The sequence below is a fragment of the Exserohilum turcica genome (assembly GCF_000359705.1).
Source record: "Exserohilum turcica Et28A unplaced genomic scaffold SETTUscaffold_2, whole genome shotgun sequence".
Taxonomy (NCBI): Eukaryota; Fungi; Ascomycota; class Dothideomycetes; order Pleosporales; family Pleosporaceae; genus Exserohilum; species Exserohilum turcicum.
Window position 1 is genome coordinate 2,693,301 of NW_007360025.1, and position 17,288 is coordinate 2,710,588.

The 17,288-nt window shown below is 53.7% G+C and overlaps 6 protein-coding genes across 6 annotated transcripts; 4 read left to right on the forward strand and 2 right to left on the reverse strand.

The window, feature by feature from the left end:
- Positions 1-217: 217 nt before the first annotated feature.
- On the forward strand, positions 218-1,687 carry SETTUDRAFT_41623 (uncharacterized protein; the record flags this gene model as incomplete). Its single annotated transcript, XM_008026948.1, has 2 exons — positions 218-891; positions 954-1,687. 2 exons carry the CDS (start codon positions 218-220, stop codon positions 1,366-1,368), a joined length of 1,089 nt encoding a protein of 362 aa, XP_008025139.1. The 3' UTR covers positions 1,369-1,687.
- Positions 1,688-2,090: 403 nt separating this feature from the next.
- On the forward strand, positions 2,091-2,913 carry SETTUDRAFT_163243 (uncharacterized protein). The gene is made up of 2 exons (XM_008027511.1): positions 2,091-2,211; positions 2,467-2,913. The coding sequence occupies exons 1-2, from the start codon at positions 2,106-2,108 to the stop codon at positions 2,739-2,741; spliced, it is 381 nt and encodes a 126-aa protein (XP_008025702.1). The 5' UTR covers positions 2,091-2,105; the 3' UTR covers positions 2,742-2,913.
- Positions 2,914-3,554: 641 nt separating this feature from the next.
- On the reverse strand, positions 3,555-6,204 carry SETTUDRAFT_163244 (uncharacterized protein). Its single transcript, XM_008027512.1, has 3 exons — positions 5,704-6,204; positions 3,915-5,647; positions 3,555-3,812 (listed from the first exon to the last, which is right to left on the reverse strand). Exons 1-3 carry the CDS (start codon positions 5,935-5,937, stop codon positions 3,701-3,703), a joined length of 2,079 nt encoding a protein of 692 aa, XP_008025703.1. The 5' UTR covers positions 5,938-6,204; the 3' UTR covers positions 3,555-3,700.
- Positions 6,205-8,052: 1,848 nt separating this feature from the next.
- Positions 8,053-8,651, forward strand: SETTUDRAFT_163245 (uncharacterized protein). Its single transcript, XM_008027513.1, has 2 exons — positions 8,053-8,082; positions 8,153-8,651. The coding sequence occupies exon 2, from the start codon at positions 8,169-8,171 to the stop codon at positions 8,547-8,549; it is 381 nt and encodes a 126-aa protein (XP_008025704.1). The 5' UTR covers positions 8,053-8,082; positions 8,153-8,168; the 3' UTR covers positions 8,550-8,651.
- A 4,194-nt stretch (positions 8,652-12,845) lies between these two features.
- On the reverse strand, positions 12,846-13,613 carry SETTUDRAFT_87676 (uncharacterized protein; the record flags this gene model as incomplete). The annotated part of the gene is made up of 1 exon (XM_008027514.1): positions 12,846-13,613. A coding segment is annotated over one exon (768 nt), but the record flags the coding sequence as incomplete, so codon positions are not given.
- Positions 13,614-14,907: 1,294 nt separating this feature from the next.
- On the forward strand, positions 14,908-16,763 carry SETTUDRAFT_116077 (uncharacterized protein; the record flags this gene model as incomplete). The annotated part of the gene is made up of 1 exon (XM_008027515.1): positions 14,908-16,763. One exon carries the CDS (start codon positions 14,908-14,910, stop codon positions 16,624-16,626), a length of 1,719 nt encoding a protein of 572 aa, XP_008025706.1. The 3' UTR covers positions 16,627-16,763.
- Positions 16,764-17,288: the final 525 nt, after the last annotated feature.

A 17,288-nucleotide genomic window follows, 5' to 3' on the forward strand; every position in this document is an offset into this window, starting at 1 on the left:
TGACTGGCGACTCGCAGAACTGGCAGCCGCCGCCGAACGCTCGCCCCTGCCTCCTGTCCACCCATCACGCGACACGCCTGTGCAACCACCCACCCCCGCGGCCCTAGCGCATCCTCACCCTCACCCTCACCCTCACCCGCCCTCGCACTCGCACGCTCAACATGTCCTCCTCCAGCCGTCCGCCTCGCCCCAGAGCAATGGCCTCCACTCGCCCAGCATGCCCGACGCCGCCGCCGCCCAGCGCTCGTGGCTCTATCCCGGCGACGCGCCCACCAGCCATCTGCGCAGATACTCGAGCGACAGCCCCGGCCCGCACTTTGGCCAGGCACGCACCCCCCATATGCACTCGGACATGCCCTTTGACGAACGCCTGGGCGTCGACTTTCTGCTCGACAATGGCCAGCGCCGCCCCGTCGACCCCAACCTGCCCCCTCCACACCACGCCCGCCCCAGCAACGTCAGCACCAGCCAGCATGCCCAGTATGCCCCCAGCCTGGTCGCCCACCTGACGCTGCCTCGCAATCTGCCCGCCACCTGCCCGCTCGACGTCATCCTGCTCGACTTTCTGCAGGACCGCCAGAACCGTGCGGCCGAGGGCGTGCCCATCAAGACGCTCGTTGGGCCACACTATCCCAACTTCACCTCGCTGGCCTATCCCGACCGCGCCGTCGAGTCGCACCCGCTGTCCAAGCTCTTCACAGACATCCTGCGCACCTTTCCCGACATCTGCGGCCGCCCCGAGCAGGTGGCCATTGTCTTCATCATGTTCCTCATCATGCGCTGGCAGATTGAGCCCACACAGGAGAACTACGACCGCCTGCCCCACTGGGTGACCCCGCGGCCCGCCCAGCTCTTCACTCCCCATGCCCTGTGGATCGATCATCTTCCGTGGTAGGTGCCTGTCGGCATGCCGTGGTGCTCCATGCACAGCTCACATGACTAATCTGTTCCAGGCCCCGTCTGCGCGAGCGCCTCATCACCGCGCAGCCTCCCGTCTCGTTTGAGAACTTCTTCATTCCCTTTACCACGACGGTTTCACTCAACTGGCCCTACGAGCATCGCGACTGCCTCTTGCCTGCCTCGATTGTCCGCCATACCACCCTCTCCACCACGTCGTCCTCGATCGCAGCATCCTCGCCCTTTTCGACGCATGTGAATGCTGGCTCGCCCCAAGGGCCGGCAACGCCCCAGCCACCCACTGGAAATATCCCAACCATGGACCAGCTGCCCAAGGAAGACGATCAATGGCTCATCAACCCAGCCTTCGAGACGCATCTCCGCGACCTCAACAACTGGTCTTTGGGCCCTAGCTTCCGGGGCACCTTTCCCATGTTTGCTGATGCTGTCAAGATTAAGGAAGGAAGGTGACGTTGCTTGTACACGCATACATGGCGTTGCGCTCAGGCCGCTCGCGCGCGTAGTGCGTGTAAAGTCCCTACTGGAAACCTCGCGTGGCAGGCCGCTCGCGTTTGGAATCGACTTTTCTCGTTATGTTCATGTGTTTAATTATGTTGCTTGGGCTTTTTTTGTATTCATACACGTTCTGGGTATTCGTTGGAGTGAAGCAGCTCTTGGTAAGCTATGGAGTGCACGACAGCATCGGTGCAGCTGGTGGGAACATGAATTGACTCGGATTTTTTTTAAACTCGAACGCTACGAAATATAGAGTATTAATATTTGAATCTGCACATTTAGTTTTTTCCAAAGTCCTGGTCTGACTTGGTACCTAGACGCGTCATGTCTGTTCTACTAGCCCATGAAACGAGGCAGAGGAATAAGCAGCACGGTTGCCAAAATGTCGGTAAGCTTTGGCGAGTAGCGTTGGTAGTGGAGCCTACAAGTTGTCGTGGAAAGCCAATTGTAGAAAAACGTGGTGACCTCTCACTGGTGACGGTGAGCCTGACCGCCCCACAAAAGCCATCTCAGACTTACCCTTTTCGGCCTACTACCTAGTACTTTTAGTCCTTTTTTGGTGACTTGAGTATTCGGACAACAATTCACTCACATTCATCCCCAATATCTCTTCCCCCTTCGTTCTCCCTCTCTCTCTCACTCACTTTTTACCTTTCTCTCTCTCTCTCGCTCAATATTATTTAGACCTCACCATGGCAACTACAGTCGTCTTGCCCGACCCCGTCCACCAGCAAATCTACTCTGTTCTCAGCCCGCGGCGCGGCGAACTGCCATCTCACATTATCGAGACTATATCTGGTGCGCTGTCCCTGCATATTTACCTGTCTACCTGCCTGTCTTCCCGTCTACCTGCCTACCCAGCCCTTGCCCATCCCATGCCTCAGCCTCTACCAACATCAAAATCCCCCCCCCAAAAAAAAAGAAATCCCACCACCCATTATTAAAATCGCCCCTTATTACATCCATCCCTTTGTTAAACCGTCTCCACTCCCCCCTTTAAAACCACAACACCGCATTAACACAGCCGCCTCTTTTCCTTTCGCCACCATACAGGCAACATCAATTTCCTACTCAAATACACAACGGGCTTCAAGGTGCTCGCCTCGCAAGTCTCCGTCATCGTCATCGACGTGCGGGGCCCCGACAACAGCGAAATCGGACACAGGGCCTCGGTCTGCGTGCACGGCGGGCCCGGCAAATTCAGGGTCGTGGTCAGCAAAGAGGTGAAGTGGGGCCAGAATGTTGTTGTAGGCCTCGGTGAGAAGGTGGATCAAGCTGTGAGAGCCATTTTGGACGGTGAGGGGAACGAGGGGTATGGCGATTTGTGAGGCATCGAGTGAGATGGGATGGGAGGGGAGAAGGGGAATGGGGAATGGGGCAAAGAAAAGAAGAAATGAAAAACAAAAAAAAAGAGGCGGGGAAAGAGAAGGAAGAGAAGAACAAGGGAAGAGCAAGGGGCAAACGAACGAACAAACGAACAAACGAACAAACGAATGAAACAAAGGAACCACTGGGAATAGACTGGAAACACTGCAAAACTGGGGCGGCAAAATCAAACGCGTCACGAGAATTACGAGATAACGATATAAACAGCTACAACAGGAGCCCTGGAGGCCCCACCTGACTGGCTACCAAACTGGCAACAGAAATGAAGAGCCAAAAAAAAGAAAACAAAAAAAATGCGTATTGATAGAGTGTGCTTCTCTCCCTCCCTACCCCTTTCTCTCTCTCTCTCTCTTTCTCTCTCTTTCTCTCTCTGGATGAATGACGCGTTCGTCAGATTAAAGCGTTGTCGAGTCTTGAATTCTGCATGTGAATTGTTTGAAGTATTGATTAGAGATAGCAATATGGATGGCTGGATGGTTGGTTGGTTGGTTGATCGTGTGATTGTGTGTGTAGGGGGATTGAGTGGGATGGGATGTACTCATCAAGCTCCTGTCTTACTTTACTGACTTAGTCCCCATGTCTCTTAGCCTACGCTTATTGGATACAAGGCAGTACGCATGGTTTCTTCTTCTTCTTCTTCTTCTTCTTCCTGAGGAAACTCATCCATACACATCTGCACAACAAGGCTCCAACCCCACAATCTTCAACCAGGGAAAGAAAAAAAAACACAAACGAGAGAAAAAAAAAGAGGCAGATAGAGTCTAAACGCGATGAATGGCATTACTCTAATACGGATACAGACACAGACACAGACACAGACAGAAGGGTTGAACGCTGACGCTGAATGAATCATGTTGAAGCAGACGCTGAACACTGACACTGATGCAAATTACAACTCCCCCTAATTCGTGCGCGCCCAGTCCCGATACCAATCCAAACACTCTGCGTTAGCAACACTCGCACTGGTTTTGACATTCAAGCCGCATAGGATCTGTTTGACGGCGCCTTCGACCCTGGTTTCAGTGTTAGTTTGAATACTAGACTAAATCCACACACACACACATATATATATATATATATGGAGAGATAGAGATAGAGATATAGCAGAAACGTACTTCTTCCCATTAGTAGTAACAGGGATTTCCGGGCATTCATGCACGAGAGCCGGGACATGGCGAGCGCTAAGCGCGTTTTTAATGCTGAGTTTAATGCGGTCGACGAGGGACGGCGAGAGATGGTGGCCGTCGGCCATTTTGAGGAACAAGACGACGGTTTCGTCCGAGTCTGTTTCGCGGCGGCGCCCGATGCACAGCGCATCGGCCACGTCTTCGGGGAAGTGCTGCAGAACCACGTTGTAGATCTCGGCGGACCCGAAGCGCACGCCCGCGGGCTTGAGGATGCCGTCGCTGCGGCCCAGCATCCACAGGCCGCCTGTGGCCGGGCTGAAGCGCACAAAGTCGCCGTGGTGCCAGATGGGCTGGTGCTGGGCGTTTTGGAACTGGTCGAAATATGATTTTCGGTACTTGGTCTCGCCGTCGGCGCCCCAGAAGGCCACGGGCTGGCAGATGAAGGGCTTGGTGCAGACTAGGTCGCCGGGCTCACCTGTCGACGAGATGTCGGCGCCAGTGAAGTCGTACGCGGCGATGGCCATGCCCAGGCCGGGACCCTGGATTTCGCCCTGGTAGACAGGGAGGAGCGGGTTTGGTGCGCCAAAGAGCGAGATGATGTCTGTGCCGCCGGTAATGCTGCCGAGGTTGATGGACGACGGGAAGGCAGAGTAGACGTACGAAAAGGTTGATGGCGCAAGCGGAGAGCCTGTAGAGTAGATTGCTTCGAGTTTGTCGAGAGCCAGTCCGGCGGCCGCAGGGTCGACGGACTTTTGCTCCAGGATAGACAAGTACTTGGCAGAGGTACCAAAGTGCGTGATGCCAAACTCGTCAATCAGCCGGTGCATGGCGAGGTCGTCGGGCACAGACGTGGATGGATTCGAGCTGTCTACATAGCGGAATGGTGAGCCGTCGTAAAGCACCAAGGTAGCCCCTGACGCCAATCCGCTGACGAGCCAGTGCCACATCATCCAGGTGCAGGTTGTGAAGTAAAAGAGACGCGACCCTGGCGTTATAGAGCAGTGAATCATGTGCTCCTTTTTGTGCTGGAGCAGGGTGCCAATGGCTCCATGGACGATACACTTGGGCGCTCCCGTCGTGCCACTCGAGTACAGGATGTAGACCGGGTGGTCTGGCGGGAGCTGCTTGAAAGTGAGCTCTGGCGTCGATTTGAGTGACGTGAAGGTGGCATAGTCGTACGCCTTTCCCGATGGCACTGGTAGTGAAGCCACGTCAAACTCAACCGAAGCAACTGTCGGGAAGACGACGACGGCGCGAAGTGTTGGAAGTTCACTGGCGATCTCAGTGACTTTGGGAAGAACTGGATGGCTGCGGCCATTGTAAAAGGCAGCGTTGTCCGCAAAGAGCAGTGCGGGCTCAATCTGCCGCAGTCTATCCAGCACAGCATGCACTCCGGTATCGGGGCTGACGGCTGTCCAGACCGCCCCCAGCGACGTCGCGGCGAGCATAGCTACCAAGGCATTCGTGTGGTTCGCAACATAGCCAGCAACGCGGTCGCCTTCCTTCAGGCCGAGTGACAGCATGCCGGCCTGGCACAGCTTCACCCTGTCTCGCAATTCCTGCCATGTCACCGTCTCTCGCGTAGTCTCGGTTGCGGCAATGACGGCGGGCGAGTTCGGGTCAACTTCCTGCGTAGGGAACAGCAAGTTCTCAGCAAAGTTCAGAGTCGTTCCCGCGAAGAAAGGGGGGCGTGGAAACATGGGAGCATGGGGATCAACCGCCTGGGCTTCGTAAGCGACGAGTACGTATTGCGCATAGGGCTACAACGGCGACTGACGGACGACGGCGTGCCATTGTGTCTCACGCCCACAAAGTCCCAAGTGTGCTGCCAGAAGGCGTCGATGTGGTCGATGCTCCATTGGTGTAGCTGGGGATAGTCGGATAATCCGAGGCCGTGTGTTCTATTCACCGAGTCCAGGAACCGGTACATGGGCGTCGACTGCGGCGAGGGGTGCCTCCACAGCAGCTTCGAGGCCGGCGACGTGCCATTGGCGCCACTTGTGCCGTTCATCGCGCAGGATTCTTGGTCGAGGTCGTGTGTCTATACACGGGCGCGGAGATGGTTCAGTCGCGTTGCAGCGGGATCGTCTTGGCTCTCACCGGGGTTCGGATGGTTATTTTTTGGAGGGTGGCCAGGCACAGAAAGGTCCCTGGCAGCGATCGGCTTCTCCACTGGCGGCCCACGGGCAATCATCGGCGGCGGCAGCGCGGTTCCCCACGTCAAACGTCACCCGCCCATGCGCTTGAGTCGTGCCTCTCAACCTCATCTCTTGTTTCCTCGCCAGCTCACCCCAGGAATCAACCATGCTTCCTCGACCGCCCGGCATCCCGCAAAGACAGCCCAGCGACTGACGCACGAATAAGGAGAAGATGCCAGGATGAGTCCAGCGCGCGGTGCAGGTCCTCTCCCAAGCGCCCCCACAGCATCCCAAGAGCGAGTCAAGCCAGCGGCAAACCCCCAACGGTCACTGAGCGTTATGTGTATACGCGCCGTGCCGTCCGCCTTGACGAGGAGCTTCGTCATGGATGGTTGACTCGTGTGAGCGCCATGCCAGGCATCTTCGAGGCTGATTTGCAGTCCATCCCAACAGCCAGGCTCACGCCACGACCACAGCATTCCAGCTCCTCAGTGCCAGTGGCTTGCCTCTTCAGCTGGCAGCAAAGCACCTCACCGCAATCCCTGCAAACCTTAATCCAGGCGTGTGGCGAGAAATTTGTGCCTGGCAGCGTGACCGAGAACCAAAGGCTGGCCAAGGATTCAGGACCAAGGATCCGGGACCATGGCAAAGACAAGTGTATGCAGGCCAGAAGCGGGCGAAATTTGCCTGATTCTCTTATCGGTTTGGGGCTATTCTGGTTGAGGCTAGGTGTTGCTCTGAGCAGACGTTTCTCTGACCGATGTACATGCTAGTCTCCTTGCCCATTTCCTATGCTACGTGGCACGCGTACATTTCATGGCGCCTGTCTGAAAGTCGTCGACCGCGTTTCCGCTCGCAAACGCTTCCCGCTTCCTCGCATCACATTGTCATTGTTATGTCACATCATACGAGCAATGTTGCTGCAAGTGGGTGCAGGCCTTGTCTCTTGGCCCCCAAATCTCTCGTCTATCATGCCCACCTCTGGTTGCCTTCAACCCCGCTTCTACGCTCTCTGGTCCCGTCTTTTCAGATCCACGCTTGCATCTTCAACTCATCACGGCGGATTGCGTGATCAAGGAGATCTTCCACATCACCATAACCCCATCCATCATGTCGATGCCGACGCTAGTGTCTCGGCAACATTTTGCCATCTGTTGTCCTTCCACCAAGCAACACTGTACCCATGCCATTCCCTGGCGTTATGGACTCGAGCGGACACTTCTTTGCCCATCAAAAGCTGGGCACTGCCCGCCTCGCCTCGAGCTCCTAGCGCAGTTCCTGTGTATACGATGACTAGACCCCGCTCAAAGAGCTGACCGTGTCATCATTAATCTAAACTCGAGGCCCTGGACAGCTTAATCCTCGCTAGTCACTACCTACAACGTAGCTGTACCTGCATTAGGCGATACCATGCATTCGGAGCTCAGACCCTCCCTGCCCTCATGTTCCTTCCGCCCTGTCCTGTCCTATCCTGTCCCGTCCTGTCTCTGGTAGTACAAGCCATCTCCGTCCGGGATCCGAGACCCACACCTGAAGACATGAAACGCTTTCATCAGCTGCTGCGATGGGCCGCCGCCATGCTTTCTCCGTCTGGTCTTCAGAGGAGCAGCGCCCCCCACTCATGAGGGATCGGCGTGTCTTGGACAAGGGTCAGCACATTTCAAGTCGCATATATCAAATTTGGCGTAGAAAAAGCTGCCCTGTCCTTGTAATTACATGGGAATAGCACCTGCCAAGTCACAGCTCCCACAAGCCTTACGACGGCTTGGGCGTAGCTTGACGACTAACTACGTCGCAAGATTGTGGGAATGCAGATCATGAAGAAACCCGGGCAGCTCTTGAGTCAATACAACAGTCTGTTATCTGCCCCATTGATGTTTAAATAGGCTCAACGCTCACTTATTCTGCGTTACTTGCAACGGCACGGCACCCATTATTCCAACAATCCTCACGCCCCACGTGTGTCTGAACTCTCCCCCATATTGAGAGCTGTTACTTCCATATTTCCAAGCTTCTATGTATGTGGCACTATCCGACGGAATCATCGCAAACTCCAAGGGTGATAGAGTCAAAACTAACCTGGCCAAGATACACTGCAGAAGATATGGAAGGCGTCAACGGAAAGGCCGGCGGCGGAGCGAGACACAACGATATCTCTGTCAAATTTTGCGACCAAGGGCAACCTCTGCCTACGACACCCTTAAACCCTACAACGCCTTCGCCCTCTGCATGCCCATACCACTTTGTCAAGCTTGAAACGCCCTTGCTCCAAAATATTCCTCCGGGTGTGCACCCTCTCCAACAACTGGAATACACGCCACTCTGCGACCTTCCCGTGGGCATATCCGGGGACTGCAATGTTGGCACTGCGGCCTCTGCTGGATGTGCCTGTGTGTACAATTCTAACATGTTGAACGACGCAATGTTCCGCGAGCTGGATGCCATGACCCAGGAACCAAAGGAAAAGGAAAAATCCCCGGCCTAGCGCCGCTACTCGGTGGTGTCAGCCACCCCAGCCTTCCACCTTTTCATTTGTTCGAGCTGCGGGTGATTCTTACGAGCATATGGCTCTCATGATGGTCAGAGGATTTGATGCTTTTTTTTCTTCAACACTGTATTACTTCACTCCTTGTTTCACTCTGTAGTTTAATCAAAGATATTTCTCCTGTCAATCTGCTACATCGCATCATCACATATGCAGCAACGTAATTCAAACCCCTTTCCACATGTCCACAGGCACCTGGTTCAAAGTGACAACGTAAGACCATCCCCTTATTTCCCTTGCTGTTCGAAAATCATCTGCCTCCCGGAGCAGTTGCACATATGCTGCATTGCCGATCCACTTTGGAAGCAGAGGTTGAAACTCCAACGCACCTTAGCAGCTCCGATTCTCAACCCCAACCCCAATCTGACCGTTTTTGGCCACACGTATGCAGGGGGTCATGCAACCCCCGGTAGGCCTGTGGCTGAGTGAGACCCCATGACCATCGTCCTCCAACAACGCACCCAATCTCGTTGCAGTATTCTCCACCGGTGAGCAACATGAACGCTTCTCGAAGACCTGTTCTGCATGGCTGAGGCCCCCGTTGCTAATGCACCGCCTTTCCAACATGGCCGCGTGATCAACTCTTAACCGACATCAGTCGGGCGTCGTTCCCCATGCTGCCTCCAAATTCCTACACGCACGCCTGTCTCCTCTAGCATCCGAGACTACCGATATGGCTCGCTTCTTCGCTCCGCTTTCTGTGCAAGAGACATTGCACGGTTGGACGCCAAGAACCGCTACGTAACCGGCTGATATGGAAAGCAGCAAAGAGGTGTCAGCAGAGTTGATAAGCAACATGACGCGACATGCCTGACCCAGCTGAGCTTGGCTGGCTAGATAAGTCGGAACAGAAAAAAAAATCGACCGCTTTTTTTTTCACCAGACACCGTACTCAGGAAGCACGCGCCACTCTTACCAACCGTTATCATCCTCGGAGTGCGGTGCAGGGGCCAGGCAGGGCAATACTTCAAACTCACGTCAACCCCAAAGCCGGGTGGTAAAGACAGCGACTTGTGTCATGCGCCCCTGTTGCTATACGCAATCGAGGAATGACATGCAGGGAACAAGCTGTTTAGTTTGGAAGAAACTAGGCCCAATTTTCGCCAAGCGCACAGCAAGGACGAAAGTAATCTTCAGCCTTGTCACTGACCAACAAATAGGGCCACACTGGTTAATATCGGACCATGGAGAGAGTTCAGAACAATGTGGGAATGCAGACTGGGATTAGTGCTCCCCTCTACGTCGAGATCTACAGTCGTTCCTGTCTCGCCAACGGGTCCGCAGCCAATCGTTTCGACATTTATTTACGTGCCCAGCAGGGCTGCTGAACGGAGACGCACACCGCGCAGGGGGGTTGGGGGTGCCAAACCTCCGTGTGCCTCGACGCAAATTTTCCCGCGCCCAAAGCACTCTGGTGGCTGAGCTGGGCGTGTAGGAAACGTCTTTTCCAAGTCTCATCCGTTGATCGCTGTCGTGTCGGAAGACGCGGCAGGCGCTGTGTGTTTCATTCACCGCTTGATTCACACCAGCACGCCAGCAAATGTCCGAGTCGCACATCCTTGTATCCAACTGCATACTTTTCTTACGTGCCTACGCACCAAGCAACGCCACACGCCAAGTCCAAGCGGTTTCCACTGCCCTGTATACGAGATGCGTCGAACCCAGAACTCAGTGGTAGGTATGTTGGCGGGGGCCTGATTGACGAGACATAGTACTTAGCGTCAACCCAGACCGCAGTCGTTCCATACCCGAAAATCGTCTAGTTGCTGACTTGTCAAACCCAGAAATGAGAACATGCAAGGAAGGCATCTCAGTTGTAGTTTCGGCTTGGGCGCTGATGTACTACGTACATACTTGCAGTATAGGCACGGGAACTCCACAAGCACCTTTTACGGCCCGATAACGCACCGAATCGCTCGACGACATTACGTGCATGGAGGTGATTTACATGGCGCGGAGGTGGGAGAGAAGCCGCACCCTGGTCCTGTGGATTCCGCGGGAACGCTGGGTGGGGGTTGTAGCACCACAGCGCGATGCAGCGTTCTGCCGTTTGGCGCCAGATGGCCGTGGCATGGGCATCACTGGGGAGTGGATTATGCATCTGAACACTGTCTCGAGACTGGCAAGGCAGAAGTGCTACTGCCTGCCGAGTAGTATTTGTGCATGGTCTCAGGTAACTCGGTAATTTTGTCTTCGCATGTTCAAGGCTGGGTTTCAGCGATCAAGAAACTCGTTAACGGCTTCTTTTACAGTCTCCCGCGAGATCCAGGCTCATCACCATAGTCAGTCAAGTGGTCAAGGCCACATGGCCGTGGTCCTGCCAGTCCAAGAAATTCTGAATCGTGTGATCCTCACTTCCAAATGGGAAGAATTTCAACCAGCAGCAAAATCCACCAGGCTCCTATGTATGTATGTACCATCACCCCAACATTGCAGCCTACAAACAGCAGCCTCCACAAGCCGAAACCTCACCCGCATCCGCTATCTGACCACCATTGTTTTTTTTTCCGCAAGCCGCCCGATTTTGCAAATCGCTATGCCGAACAAAAGTAGCAACTCCTCATACTATGGCCCGACTCACCTCGGAAGACCCGAATGCCCGACTTACGTTATTCCCAGGCTGCCAGTCAGCCTAGTCTTTGAGAACCTACGCGAGGCGGGCCACACGATCACTCTTTTTTTTGCTGTACTGACAATACGTACTTGTTGGGTGCTACCGAAGAAGCCGCCCGTTTTCTCATTGGACGAAAAAAACAACCTCCCCAGCACAACGCATGCAAATGATTCAAGTGTGTAGTATGTGGCTTGGAAACCCCCCCGGAAAAAAAAAGAAGCTGCCAGTAGCATGCATGCATGCATGCATGCAGCGACGATTGTCGCGCGGAAGTCTGCCCGGAATCCTTTGCCCACACCACATACATACATATGTACAAGTACGACACTGCCAGTGTGACTGCATGCCCCGGTGCTACTAGTACAAAAGGTATGTAGGTAAATTGCTCGCTTGCGCCCCCCCTCCAGCCCAGTGCCGCGAAGCACCCCCCCTGCAATCTGCAATCTGGCGTGCATTGCCCGCATCTCACGAGGCTGGCTCGCGCATATAGATCCGCGCATCCGCGCGAATTACCTGTGCACGAAACCTGCTGCATTGGGGCTGTACATGGGCAGGGAGCGCGAGAATCGTTGTCTGCATTGAGGTGTTTTCCCGGTGCCGCGCTGGGGGGAGGGAGCTGGTGACTGCTGTGACTGCTGTGCCTGATTGCATGGGGTAGGCTTCCGCCCTCCCCCCCCTTTTTTTTTGGAAGGCCTGAGGCACTGGTTTGAAAGAGCTTGGTGGGCGTAAAGCTTGGAGGTGGGCTGTATAAGTAGTTCGCTTGGGAGAGAGAGAGAGAGGAGGGAAGATGCAGGGAAGGCTAATCTGCTACGTACTTATCTGATTGTTCTTTGTTTTCTGGCTTTTTTTTCACGCTTTGCAGTGTCCCATGGCTGCTTCGGATTTTTCGGATGGTGCTATGTATGCGGGTACACGTGCATCGGCTCATAGTAGTGATAACGGAGCTACTTCTCAGTCTTGTCTGGTTTCTGATGGACCAGAGCCTGGCTATGTCAATGCGGCTGTGCGCCACTCCACTCACAAGAGCGACAGTGACGTATCCTGCGTTGGAACGTGGACTAGCAAATTCCACGGTGAGGATCCTGCCTCCATCTCATCCTGTACTTAGGACCCTCATACCCCCTTTTCTTTTCTCGCGAGTAGTGCTGATGCTTTTCAGTGCCGCCTAGTCCAGTCCACAGCGATTGCATGCGCCATCGCAGTATCCACGAAGCCTGTCTTGATTCAACGGAGCATGCCAGAGTTGTAGAGCTTTTGTCAGACACTGACGCGAGGGACTTGATAAGCGCTGTTATGGAGAGGGAGATGAATACTTGGGTCATCCTGTGTACATGCAAAGCCGGTATCGAGCTGGACAGTCAAGGAAACGCAGCTACAGTGCGGATGAAGAATGCTACGGCGACATCGAAAAAGGCTTCCAATACCACAAGATAGCCATTAGTAAGTCATGGGGTCCATGTATGCCTGGTGGGGGGCAGTGCGCTGATACTGGATGTAGCATGAAGGCACCACCGCCGGGCACGAGCAGTTTTACATCTTTTCTTTCATATTTTCTTTCTTTTCAAGAGATAGAGCGGCGGGTTATCACTACATCATAGACCAATACCAATTCCACCTTTTTCTCACGCAAACATGCTACCTCTAGAACGCGTGTGGCCCCTCTCCATAACCGCCTTTGTGAATTCCGCCGGTCCCCCATGAGAAACAAGCTGTCTACCCAATTCAAGGTACCGTGCCATAAACAGCTCCCAGAGCATTTCATCTTGCTTATTTGTGGCGTTGGGACGAGGATAGTACGGGTCGTTGACCCAGAGGCCATCGACTGGCATCTTGATTCCCTGTTCACCGTATTTGAACCGCTTGCACTCGTTAAAGTCGAGCAGCCACATGCATTCGGCTCGCTGGTCGAGATTGAAATCGTGAATTTGGCGCGCTGTGTACTTTGTAGCGTTCAGAATCTCTTCTTCGGTTGCGTGCTGAGCAACTGCAGCACGGCAGCCTAGAACAAATTCCACGTCATTCGCATCGATGCCAGCGCTCCAGTGCAGCAACGCCAGTGCCTCGGCCATGGCAACCGTGTAGACTTTGGGGTCCAGGCTCAGGCGCTCCATTTCATCCACGTGAAGCGGGAAGTTGCGAAGTCGGATTTTTGAAGCGTCCATTCTCGAAGCGCTGCGTCGTCCTAGGTAGAGCCGTACCAGGCAATCTTTGTTTTCGAACTTGTATAGGAACCCGGTTTTGTTGCGCCTGGTTTCCTGGGGACACAGTGTGTCTACGATGGCTTCGCGTGTGGAGAGCGGGACGGGGGGAATGCGCTCGGATATGAGACCGAAGTTGGGTGTGCGTGTGTCGTTGGGAAAAGAAGCGGATCTCGAATGCCAGAATTTGTCGGTCTGGGGATCTACTCATGCCTCGCAGCGAGGAATGTGGATGGCTGGTCGGCTGGACCCCGTGGCTTCAAAGGTGTTGGAGACAATGTGGTGGATCTGCTAGTCGGTGAAAAGCTCGTTTTCCTTGGAAGCGTTGTTTAGGATTTTGATGACCGTGTTGGTGCCATGCAGTGCGTAGACGGTACCACATTGGCCCCGGCCGATTTCACGGCAAACTGGCTGAGTTGTGGTGTTCATCGCCATGTGGAGGGGAAGAAGTGCTGAGAGGGAGTGCTGGATATGAGTGTCGTAAATGCCTACATATTACTTTGACGTGGTCTGTTGACAAGACAGCTGTTTCTCAAACTGATACAGGTGCCTAATGATGCAGTATCTTTCAGGCATCCAGCGATACGTGTTAACATGGAAATGAGGGCAAATCAATGGAGCAATGGGTATTGTCACACCTTGGATGGGTCAGCTAGAAATATTCTGGTCCTATGGTTCCAACCATGGACGAATTCTAGTGCTCGGTGAGATCCACAGTATCTTTTCAGGTGCTACCCTATTCTAATAATTGCTAGCACGATGATATTCACATTGGAATGATAGACATAGAAGTACAGAAATCCTGATGCCTGTTAGGCCTTCTTTTGCGACGTATACTACGCTTACAACAACAACAACAACACTACGATTTGACATAGCCGTAGAATAGCGTTCTGGATATTATCTCTTGGTATATCCCAATATCACTTGGTTCACTTTCTTAGTTGAAACGAAGAGGCGTCTCTAAGTAATAATACATCGGTGTATAGCCTTTGAAAACTGACAACACTGTTTTCTGGCTGTTCGCATAGCTGATGCGCAATAAAAGCCCCCGACGCACATCCCGGCACACGCTCTGGCATATAACAGCAAAGCTTTTGCTTAACAGAATATCGTCAGTATAAGGGAAAGCTTTTGATATAGCCCGGCGTATAAGAAAAGGGCCTAGCGCATAATAAAAGGGCCTAGCATGCACCGAGGTATGTCCGCGTATAGCTTCAGCGTATAGTCGTTCAAACAATTCGCGCACAGCCTTTCACACAGCTTGCTAAGCTTTTATATAGTCTTGTCACGTAGCTTGTAGTTAGCCTTTTGCATAGGTCTTCGCACAGCCCTTTGCACCGCTGCTTTCTGCTGACGCCTCTGGCCAAGCCCACCTACCCCGCCGTTCAGCCGGCCAAGCCACACCTTGTGTCCCCGCCTCGCTCATTGCTGTGGCTGAACACTCCACCACCGACTACCTATCCCTACCCAGCACATAGTCATCATGGCAGACCTAGTATCTGGTATCGCAAAGCTCAATCCCTTCTCCAAGAAAGTCATCGATGATGAAGACGAGGGTGAGGCCATCGACGCAGGAACTGTGGCAGGCGGCGGCCACGCATTGCGAGAAGCCCAGGTCACCAAAGACCAGCTCCGTATCAGCCCAGCATTACAACACTATATTTCCGAGAACGGTGTTTTGCTAAGACCGGAGTCCGGCTCAGAATCAGAATGGAACAGTGCGTTGCGCGAATTGCTCAGCAAAAATCATGTCAACATCCCTCGAGAACTCATCGACAGAAACCATCCACTTCCAGAATACTTCATCAGTTCGTCGCACAACACGTACTTAATGGCCCACCAACTCTACGGAGAGTCGCACGCAGAAGCATATGAAATCGCCCTTCACACTGGATCGCGTTGCGTCGAGATTGATGCTTGGGACAATGACGAAAACAAGGACGAGCCAAAGGTTACCCATGGCTACACGCTCGTGTCCAACATTCCTTTCCGCCAAGTATGCGAGACAATTCGCGACGTTGTCGACAAGGAATCCGCAAATGAGGAGAATGCTGCGCCTATCCTAATCTCTCTGGAGAACCACTGCGATGCTCATGGCCAGCTCCGTCTAGTGCAAATCTTCGAAGAGGTCCTTGGCCCCCGGCTTCTCAGTCAAGAGGTGCGGGACAAAGGCAAGCGCGAGCAAAACGACCCCAGCAAGCACGAGCATGTTACCCTTGCCGAGCTTGGGAATAAGGTGGCCGTGATTGTCGAATATCACCTACCCAACGAACCGGAGACCAGCAGCAGCGAGTCGAGTTCTGACGAAGAGCACAAGCAAGCCCACGATGCATATGTCGAGAAGAAAAAGACCGCCAATGCTGGTGTAATCATCCCAGAGCTAGCTAGCCTGGGGGTATATGCGCAGTCTGTTAAGCCCGTCAACAACTCATGGTTTGAAGGCGAGCTTGAAAATGCGCCTCACCACCAGCTCATCAACGTCTCTGAAACTGGTCTTCAAAGCCACCTGCCAACCCACAGTGCAAAAATTGCTCGTCACAACGCTCACCACCTGATGCGCGTATACCCCAAAGGCACCCGAATTTCGTCTAAGAACCTAGCTCCCGTTCCATTTTGGAGTATCGGCGCGCAAATCTGCGCACTCAACTGGCAAACCTTCGGCGGGAGCTCACAAATCAATGAAGCGCTCTTCGCTGGATCAGCCGGATATGTTCTCAAGCCTGCTGCTCTACGCGCTGGTGGTTCCGGGAACCTGAGCACTGGCAGGCGGAAAAAGCTTCGCCTCCACGTCGCTGGCGCAACTGACATTCCTCTCCCTCAAGGCCGTGACACCAACGATATCAAGCCCTACTTCACGTGCACGCTTGTCCATCCCAACGACCTCAACAACATGCCGCCGAAGCGCAAGACTGCCGTCTACAAACCCCACAAACTGACTGGCTTCATGCACAAAGACAATTCACCCGCCACAGACCCCATGTGGAAAGAAGTGCTGGAATGGGAGTATGACGACAACGAGTTGGTTTTCCTGCGCATGTTAATCAAGAGCGACGACAGCTTCTCACGCAATCCAATCTTTGCTGTCGCAGCAGTGCGACTGTCGTACGTTGCGCAGGGATGGGTTTTCGTCCGCATGTTGGATCTGGGTGGCCACGAAACCAAATGCACCGTGCTTGTCAACTTTGAGTTTTCAGACGTGTAGAAGCTGGCTGGGATGAGTGAAGGGATAGCAGGGCGAATGAAGTAATGGCTAGGGCGACTGGGGAGGAGGATCATTGTGCAGATGTACATAGTACATGCTATGTATTCCGGCGACTGATTTCTCCGTTTCGAATTAATCCTTTTACGCAACATGTATTCTCCAGACGCATTCTTATCCTACAGACCACTCTGCCCTCTGCTGCTCCAACCAAGTCCCTACTCCAAATGCACCGTCTGCCAAGTCCACACCTGCTTTGCTGCCCCCCGCTTATTCGCCATCAACAGCCGTTGATCATACCCCATCCGACGCGTCTCCAAAACGCCTCAAACACCAGGCCTTTGCACCAAAACAGGTAAACACTCCCGATGCGACCCTTTAGGTGTACTCTCACCCACCATTCCGCGCATCCTTTCATGTCGGTAGTGGGCATGTCTTCTTTCCCACATCCACACATACGTCATTTCCGCAGTGCACGCATCACATTTCGTGTATGATTTGCGGGGGGGGTTTTTTTCTCTCGGCGATCACCACACAGCAACAAGACCACCACACCACCACACACGGCTAAAACCCTACCGCCTACATCCACACAGCACGATAGCAGGTAGATGGCGCAGTGCGCAAGTGCAAGTGAAGCGGGGAACGGCCCGTTCGCTGGTGTG